The sequence below is a fragment of the Osmerus mordax genome, chromosome 28 (genome assembly GCF_038355195.1).
Source record: "Osmerus mordax isolate fOsmMor3 chromosome 28, fOsmMor3.pri, whole genome shotgun sequence".
Taxonomy (NCBI): Eukaryota; Metazoa; Chordata; class Actinopteri; order Osmeriformes; family Osmeridae; genus Osmerus; species Osmerus mordax.
The window spans coordinates 2,173,792-2,183,791 of NC_090077.1; the positions used below are offsets into that span (position 1 = coordinate 2,173,792).

Genomic DNA, 10,000 nt, shown 5'->3' on the forward strand with positions numbered 1-10,000 from the left:
TCCGTTATTGAATAATGCCTCAAGCTTTCTCAGTTTTTTTGGGTAGTTTTATAGAAAGACAAACTGGCTTTGTTCAACAGTGAATCGGGGGGAAAAGAGATGATTTCAGGTGTTTCCTGAGTCATGTGTCCTTCCTCTGAACTGTTTACTCATACATAACTATTCTTGGTAACGGCAGCTAGTTTGTGTGTTCTTTCCTGTCAGAGCCCCTGATAGCAGCTTTGGAGCATAAACATGACAGATTCCTGTCGTTTGCGTCGGGTGAAGGTGTGTTAAGTGAATACGTACATAGCGTCATCTTGAATAATGAATCGCCGAGGCTCATTAAGCTGCATCTTCACACACTGTCGATTCCTAATGACCGATCCTTCACCTCACCTCGCACACCTTCCTCAGAGACCCAAAGTGCAACTGTGTGTTTGTTGTCAACATCTTTTTTTTGGTGATAGTCCAGTCCATGGGAGCGCCCGGGACAGCCAGTGGAAGTTCCAGACCGGTGGCTCCGCAAGGTGCTGCTGGACTGAGCGAGGCGACGACCAGGCACCCATAGACGTGACTCACGCCCTTCACCCCAGCCTCCCAAGCCATCTCCTCCGCTCCCTGTAATTGGTGCTGTCAACCCGCTCTTTGTCCTACTCAGTCCCTCTGCATGTCCTCGCCACCCTCTCTGAAGGCCTCGCTCAGCGGCAGCTATGGTGACGAGCCCTGGTGATTGGCCGTGTCCAATCATTGTAGCCACTTCTGGAGGCCCCTCGCTATCCACCTGCCGCGCAGATCGAGTTGTTTGGTTTCAAAACAGATGAGCAGAGGTGGAACCTCTTGGTCGTTCTGTTTCTCAACTCGAATGAGTATCTAAGATCTATTGATTTTAATTTCCTTCTGGACTCCTTCCCACAGATGTATACATGCCACAGTCATGCTGCAGTGATCCATCTTGCCTAAACCTAGATCTACATATTCTAGTCTTGGTCCCGTAAGGGTTTGTGAGTAGCTTGGCTATCAATTCTCGCTCCCCGAAGAAACCGAGCTGTCACCACGGAAACCGTGCTGCCATCCTGAAAGGAAGCACTGCCCAGATCAGAGACCAGACCTCAGGAAGCAGAAACATGGTCGTTCCTCCCAGCCTCTGAAAAGTACGGCGTTGTGCTCACGAACACAGCGCGTTTGGCCCCCTGTGACAGATCGAAAACACACGGAATCCACTAGCTCTGTGTGAGCAGGGGGCGTCACGAGGACCAGCGAGTGTGTTCTCGTGTCCATGCGAGAGGGCTCAAGGGGTTCCCGGACGCGGGGCTGAGTGGTGTGGGATGGACGTGGGCCCGCCGTCTGCCTAATTGCTTCTGTCAAGCTGCGGCTCTGTCGAGCGCAACACGGAGCCCCACCTCCTCCACGCTCTTTAATCCCATCCCTCATATCCGCCTCTGATTCTGTCTGTCGGCGAGTCGTTAATTTCCCGGGCTGGAGACAGCAGCTTTAATATCATCTGTAAGGCTCTCCTGTTAACCGCCTGATGGGCCTGATTTATGCGCCTGTGAACACGGCTGGATGTTTATGATACGTTGAGGGGTTGGGGTGACAGAAACGCTCCAACTTGGATGCTCTTCTCAAACGACCAGGCTTTCTTACAATTTACCTGGATTCCAGGCTGCCTGTTCTGGCCTGGCCTGCCCTGGCCTGGTTTGAATTGGTCTGGCCTTCCCTTGTTTGACTTGGCCTGGTCTAACATGGCCTAGCCTAACCTGTCTTGCAGCGTATGTAACCCTAATGTATTGATCTTGAGTCTGCTGTTAACACTTCACTGGAGGCCAGTGTTAGCCTGTCAGAGTAGTGTTGGGGTAGTGTTGGGCACATCTTTGAACTGAAAGGTACCCTGTTTCCTGTTGTGTTGTTGATTAGCATGTTGACGTTATTGTCACCCGAGTTTATTCGAGACTAGTTCAGGCTAGCTGCATTGTACCTGTTGTTGTGTCGTCGCTCAGGGAAAGAGACTGTGACATTTGACTGTCAAAGACACTTTAGTCTCAACGGGCTGAGACTGGAGAGGGGGAAGGCGCAGAACAATTGAGGCTGATAAGAAACCAGGAGGCGTCTGACATCTTTATCAGTCAGCAGGCACACACACTCTCTGTCTCTCTCTCTCTCTCTCTCTCTCTCTCTCTCTCTCACACACACACTCTCTGTCCTCTCTCTCTCACAACACCTCTCTGTCTCTCTCTCTCAAACACACACACACTCTCAGTCTCTCTCTCTCTCTCACACACACACACTCTCAGTCTCTCTCACACGCACACACACTCTCAGTCTCTCTCACACACACACCCACTCTCAGTTTCTCACACACACACATACACACACACACACGCTGTCGTAAAAATGCACACATGCACACACACACACACACTGGACACAAATACAGTGCTCCAAGTCAGCAGCAGTGACTATAAATAGGAGAAGTACTTTCCCAAAGCAAGATGGCGACATCACTCCTGACAATAGATTCTTACTACTTTCATAACATAATATTTTAGTTACTGTACATTGATTAGTTTTTCTATTTGGCCTTTGCCAATGAATTCAATGGGTACTGTACCGTATACCGTACATGGTTCACCTATAGAGATAGGTAGTCAGTGGAGTTGAACCCATTACTGAATAATGAACTATTTTGTGTCTGTTGTCTATGATGGTCGACTATTCTGTGACAAGTCCTGACTGTGAGTGAGTGGATGGTCCAGGAGGTGGACCAGATCAAAGTTCCTATCTTGGTGGTGGGGGGCCGGTTGCGGGGGGGCGGTTGCGGGGGGGCAGAGGGAGGGCGTGGGAGCCACTGGAGCAGAAACTGAGGCGAGGCTTCTTAAGCTGCCTTAGATGAGCAGCGAAGCAGGAAGGAGAGAGAGAGCTGGGGTGTCTGTCACGCAGACCAAAACCTCTGCGCTCACACAAATTTGACTCTTTTTTTAATATATATATATATATATATATAAATATATCTGACTCTTGAGAAATACACCTTCACTTTGAAGTAGAAAAGATCTTATCTCATTGTGTCTCCCTGAAGGCAGTGAAGTATTAAAAGAGGCTTCCAAATAGAACGATGCCTTCCAAATCCAAACTTCTGTAAATAAACACATTTAAGATTCACAGTCTACCCAATGTGCTCTCCACACCTCCGTCTCTCCCCCCCTCCCTCTCCCCTCCCCCCCTTTCTCTCAGACAGACATAGCAAAAGTTTAAAGGTCAGCGTTGGTGAGGCAGACAGTCAGTTAAGGCACCTGCGAAACACCCTGCCTCCTTCGACGGCACGCAAATGGCTGCACATTTTTTTGGAAAACGTTTTTCGAAATCAATTTTTGAAGCAGATGGTTTTCAGTTAGTAATGCTATCAGTAGAGACCCTCTCTCTCTCTCCATCTCCCTCTACCTCTCTCTCTCTCTCTCTCTCTCTGTCTTTCTCCCATCTGTTGAAGATGAGTTCAGACCTGGGTAGAATCAGAGCTTATATAGGCAAAGACTATCCCCACCAGCACCACCACCTCCAGAGTCAAAGAAGACCTCCCCCTCATCTTCCTTTTGTAGTCGAGGGGAGCTTTTATCTTGTTGTTCAAAGGAACTGCAGAGAAATGCATGTGCATCCCCAGCACTGTGCCCTGCAGTGCATATCATAGAATACGGGTCATTCCTTAAGGTTTGACCCACATGCACTTGAGCTACACTATACATAATACAGCTGTGAGCGAGTGTGTTATTATGTGTTGTGTCTGTGACCGGCTTAACGCATCCACCTCTTCTCTCTCCGCCTCCTCCGTCCAGGTGTCGGACAGGTGTGACTACGTGTTTGTGAACGGGAAGGAGATGAAGGGCAAGGTGAGGATGAAGGTGAACTTCACCTACAGCTACCTGAGCGCCCAGCTGGAGATGAACGTGTGGATCCCCCGCCTGCCGCTCCAGATCGAGGTGTCGGACACGGAGCTCAGCCAGATCAAGGGCTGGAGGGTGCCCCTTCCGGCCAACAGCCAGAGGTGAGTTTGTTTCGTGTGTCGGGTCATTCCTACCAGCTCATCATGGCTTCTGACTTGAACTCCACTCCCCTTCTGTCCACCAAAAGTCACCTCACACCGGACGCTAGACGAAAAAGAAGAAGAAAAAAAAATCTTCGATCTTATACAAAGTGTATTGTGACTCAGGTTAAGTAATAGGTCTCTCATCAGATGCCCTCATGTTCTACAGTTATTTCTGGTTGCCCGACATGGTTTCAATAATTGACATTTGCTTTGAAAAATTATTTGGAGTCCCTTTCATTGTTTGTGATTTTCCCTGACCTTTCTTTAAAACCGAAGGTTGAAGACAGACAGCATATTGTATTTTTATTATGCAAGGGACGGCCGCTCCTAATGTTTATATTAGCTGTTTTTGTCAGGGACCATGCACCTAATCATGGTTTCTGTACGTACGCCAGCTCTTAGCAGAATGCTCATTTTCTCCACATCACTGTGTAATACTGCGTGAAGGCAGGCCTCATACCTCCCTTTGTTTCACATTGGAATTCTCTGTAATGAAATCCATTGTTTCTTCATGGATGCAACATAACCTTCAGAATAGCAACTCAACAAATGTTTCCCTTCAAAAGTTCTTCCTGTTTACCGCACCACTGCCTGCCGCTTGTTGTATTGAAACTTGTCTCTGCAAGCGTGCGCAGGTGTCGGTGTGTGTGTTTTGCGAGAGAGACAGAGAGAGCGCGCGTGTGTGTAAGTGTCTGTGCAGATTAGGACCTTGATCGCTGTGATGTATTGGGTTACTGTCCCAGCGGTCTGAGATAGGGTAATGAGGGCACGCACACTACTGCAGAAACCTCCCTCTCTCTCTCTCTCTCCTCTCTCTCTCTCTCTCTCTCTCTCTCTCCTCTCTCTCTCTCTCTCTCTCTCTCTCTCTCTCTCTCTCTCTCTCTCTCTCTCTCTCTCTCTCTCTCTCTCTCCCTCTCTCTCCCTCTCTCTCGACTCTCTCTGCTATCTCCCATGAGTGGCCTGCTCGGGGTGGTAACAAAATGGCCGACACATGCAATACAACGTCGCTGTCATGATGTCAGGCGGTCCTGGTGGTCCGCCGTGGCTCCGCGCGGACCACGGCCATTATTAGAGCTGTCTGGAGGTCACACCTCCCCCCCCCCCCCCCGGGCCTCATCACCGTCAGCACCTTCTCCTCCACGGCCGCTCCAGACTCTTCTCTCAGCTGTTGACATCCATCAATGAGGGGAGCGGATACCTGCCTGCCCCTGCTGTAATTACCGCCGGACGGACACGGTTCATTTTCAACTTGGACTTGCTCCACGGACCTGCCACCTCGGGAGACGAGCCCCCCGCCCCCCCCCGCCCCCCTCTGGCTGCAGCATAATGATCCCCCAGCTCCCTCCCTGCGACGGAGGCCGATCGAAGGGGACACGCGCGGGAGGTGGAAGGTTGCGTGTGTCGGTATGGCCTTTTCTGCTGTGCCCTTGCAGGAAGTTGGAGAGTGGACAGGGGTCCTCAGGGAGCCCCGGGCCCGTCGTCCCCCCCCCCTCGTCCTCTCCCCCTCGTCTGTGTTTATCAGGGAGCGGCAGGCGTGACCTTGGCGAGCAGCGGCAGCCCTGCTAACAGGGGCGGGCGGCGGGCCACGGCACAGCACAGCCCGTCTGAGCTCCGAGAGAGGAGAGACCTGCCTGTCTCTGTCAGTCTGCCAAGTGATTCACACTGTCGGCCCGGCAGAGGGGAGGCGGAGGGCTGGGTGTTGGGGGGGGGGGGGGGGGGGGGGTGCAGCCAGAAAAGCCCCCATCATCCTGTATCCCCAGAACCCTACATGCCCTGCATAATTGTAGGCTCTTGAGGTGAATTCATGACTTCCTTGTGGATGTTAGGATATTATTAGGTTGATAGGCTTCTCCTCTCCTCACGGTATCCTCGAGGTCTCACGTGAACGTGCATATATGCCATTTATTTCCAGTGGCTTGTGCCGGCCTTGCCTCACGGTGCCACTGTGAATCTTACGATAAGTTTCTCACATGTCATTCAGACTGTGGACAATAAAAAGCAATAAATTTTCACCGACGCGTCTACGAAAGCGGCAGTAATGTCCCTTTCTCTCCAAACAACCTTTATTATGTCTTTGTAAAACAACAACACTGACAAATGCCAAAGCAAACACACCAAAGGATGCGCTGGTCAGAGGGAAACAGCACGACGCGAGCATTAATATGCAGCTTCGTTAAGCCAAACGCAAAGCATTCTGGGAACGAAAGCTGAACGATGCAGAGAGTATTGTTATAAATGTACTTCAGATTGTGGTCGTTTTCTGAGTTGTATTTGTATAGTAGATTAACCTGATATTATATTGGAGTTCGTCTCAGTGGCACCAAGCACCCTCCTGTAGATTAGATTCATGCCACGGGTAAAACAGTACCAGCTGCCAAGAAATTTACAGATATGCAGAGAGATATACTGACAGACAGACAGACAGACAAATGTGAGGAGTCAGGTGGCTGAGCGGTTAGGGAATCGGGCTAGTAATCTGAAGGTTGCCAGTTCGATTCCTGGCCGTGTCAAATGACGTTGTGTCCTTGGGCAAGGCACTTCACCCTACTTGACTCGGGGGAATGTCCCTGTACTTACTGTAAGTCGCTCTGGATAAGAGCGTCTGCTAAATGACTAAATGACTAAATGTAAATGTATAGATACACAGACAGATACAGATGAGCAGACGTATATAAACATATAGACAGACAGACATACAGAAATGTTGGCAGAGATACACACAGACAGACATACAGCCCTCCTCAAACCCACCATCAACGTGACTCAGCAGAAAATATTCAGTATATCTCAAATTTCCACTTCCCTAATTTGAATATTTTAGCTTTCGACCAGATGTTACCAATCTGTATTTTCATCTTACTCATTGATTTACAACACAGTATAAGTCTGGATACACAACTTCAGTTCATTGCCAAAAAAGTTCATTGCTTTCTGTATTGACAGTATTTAACGAGAGTGCACATGAATCCCCTTGACTGGAATCCAATTGTGTGTGAAATCACCCCTGACCTGAAATCCCTTTTATCTTGTCAGTGAAAGTCACGTTTCTTAATTCTACCTTTCAGTGTTTTCAAGACTGATAAGTCATTGCCATGGTGCTCAGCCAACATCTCACACTCCCCCCTCCACCTCCCCCCCTCCCCTCCACCTCCCCCCCTCCCCTCACCCCCTGCTGCGCATCAAGGGCTGTTTCTCAGGGAATCAGACAGTGAAACAGACGAGAGGATAATCTCCAGATTATTGTCTCCCTTGAGTCCTACATTATCATGTCATCTGAAAACTTTGTGTGTGTGCGTGTGTGCGGCCCTGTGTCTTGGCGCTCCCGATTTGTGTGTGTGTGTGTGTGCTGCGCGTGTGTGTGCTGCGTGTCGGAGAGTGATTAGCCAGCAGGACTCTGCGTGTCGGAGAGTGATTAGCCAGCAGGACTTGTGAAGGCCTGTGATTACCGACTCTGTTGACAGAGCACTATGCTGTTGACTCGTCAGCCCCGGTGCCACATTCCAGAGCTACGACAGCACTTCCCTCACAGACCAAAGCCCCAAAGCTGCTACACACTGAGCTAGGAAGTTGTTTATTTCAACAAAACAAAACAAAGTTACAGGTGAAATCCCAGCACCGTGGCAGCACAGTTGTAAGGCTCACGCAGAAAGAATGATCTTTTTTGCGGATGGAGCTTGGCGGGTGGTTATGGAGCACGACCGGTTAACAGGCGAGGCAGACAGACAGGGCTCCAGCCTTGCGATCAGGCAGGTGACAGCCCCGCGCCTTCAGCCACTCATCACGTCCCTCCCCGGGTCCCTCAGGTCGGCGCGCGACAGCGAGGACGAGGACGAGGAGGAGCGCAGGGGCCGCGGCTGCACCCTGCAGTACCAGAACGCCATGGTGCGAGTGCTGACACACCTGGTGGCCGAGTCGGCTGACCCCCGCGGTCAGCTGACCTTCATGCTGGGCAGTGATTGGCAGGTGGACATTACAGAGCTGGTGTGGGACTTCCTGAAAGTGGAGGATCCCCAGATTGCCCAGCTCCTGGATGGAAGAGTGCTGGTGGGACTGGACATGGGAATGACCACCATCCAGGTAGGCTGTGTGTGTGTGGGTGTATGTGTGTGTGCTCATGAGTCAGTGTGTGGCAGGACAAAATGACAGTGATAGAGAGAGAGGGAGGGAGGGAGGGAGGGAGGGAGGGAGGGGAGGGAGGGAGGGAGGGAGGGAGGGAGGGAGGGAGGGAGGGAGGGAGGGAGGGAGGGAGGGAGGGAGGGAGGGAGAGGGAGAAATAAGAAAAAGCGATTGAAAGGAGGACAAGGTAAAACTTTTTTCAGTTTGAAAAGATTTCTTCAACATATACTTTGATCTCCAAGTCAATAACAACAGCCGATATTTGCGCTGTTGGCCCAGTGGAGATAATACCTATAGTTGTGTTGGAACCATTTCCCCCTCACCTTGTCAGGTAGTCATCAGTTTGCCCATGCCAGGCGGCCCTTCCTCTGGGCTGTGGTGACAGTCACTGTGCAGGCACGGTGTCATCATGTCAGCTCTCACCACCACCATTTGTCATTTCCCACTCCCGGGGGGCTAACTGGATGAATAGCAGGGCCTCTAATGACATCTGTGTGTGACTGATCAGCCGCCTGCCAGTGTGGACTCATCCATCTGTCTGCATGGAGACATGCTGTCCTCATCCTCTCATCCCTACCTCCTCCTCTCCTCCTCTCATATCTACCTGGTCTCTTCCTCTCCTCTCCTCCTCTCCTCCTCTCATCTCCTCCTCTCCTCCTCTCCTCTTCTCCTCCTCTCCTCGTCTCCTCTCCTCCTCTTCTCTTCCTCTCCTCTTCTCCTCTCCTCCTCTCATATCTACCTGGTCTCCTCCTCTCCTCTCCTCCTCTCCTCCTCTCATATCTACCTGGTCTCCTCCTCTCCTCTCCTCTTCTCCTCTCCTCTCATATCTACCTGGTCTCCTCCTCTCCTCCTCTCATATCTACCTCCTCTCCTCCTCCTCTCCTCCTCTCCTCTCATATCTACCTGGTCTCCTCCTCTCCTCTCCTCCTCTCATATCTACCTGGTCTCCTCCTCCTCTCCTCCTCTCCTCTCATATCTACCTGGTCTCCTCCTCTCCTCCTCCTCTCGTCCTGTCATCCCTTCCTGCAGCAGTACCAGTACCAGTCCTGGCTAACAGCCTCCTGCCATGCAGGAACATCAGTATCAGCCTCTCTTAAGTACACAGACAGATAAGCAGAAGCTTCAGTGAACCAGCAGGCACGTTCTCATTTATCTGCCTGCTAGATAGATGCAATGAGGTGAGATTACCAGACATGTCGATATCCATTAACAGCACAAATCAGCCCCTAAGTGGGAACATCCCCCGTGGGTACTCAGGCTTCCCTGCAAATAATGATTTGATGAACTAGATAAACGCACGCTGGCTCCAACAGCCCAGTTAAAACAAAGCACCAGACTAGAAATGGAAGATACTGGAACGTAACAAGGTGGCTAACACAATGAAATAATCACATTTATTTACCTATTGTGCAGACAGGGACATGATGTGTGTGTGTTTGTGTGTGTTTGTGTGTGTTTGTGTGTGTGTGTAATGCACAGAGGTGCCCCATGCCTTAATATCTAATGAAATGTTTTGAGAGACCTACTGTAACCTCACTTCTCTGTAATACAAAAAGTCGAGCATGTTGTTATTTGGGGAAAATGTTCTCCAGTCCCTTTGTTTAGTTCAAAAATCAAGGCTTGATGTTACAGTACAGCCATAACCTAGGTTCATCCCCCTGCCTGTTCCCCCCCCCCCCCCCTCTCTCTCTCTCTCTCTCTCTCTCTCTCTCTCTCTCTCTCCCCCTCTCTCTCTCTCTCTCCCCCCCCCCTCTCTCTCTGGGTGACCCAGGTGCTGTCCCCCCTGTCCGACTCCATCCTGGCAGAGAAGACGGTGACGGTTGT

General features: G+C 50.6%; 1 protein-coding gene across 1 annotated transcript in view; it reads left to right on the forward strand.

Annotated features, from left to right (window-relative positions):
• Positions 1-10,000, forward strand: part of si:dkeyp-14d3.1 (transmembrane protein 132C) — a 76,682-nt gene that overhangs the window by 62,723 nt on the left and 3,959 nt on the right. The window contains 3 exon segments of the mRNA XM_067230937.1: positions 3,810-4,018; positions 7,864-8,137; positions 9,948-10,000. The exon segment at positions 9,948-10,000 is cut by the window's right edge and continues 139 nt beyond it. Coding sequence (XP_067087038.1) covers positions 3,810-4,018; positions 7,864-8,137; positions 9,948-10,000 — 536 coding nt within the window.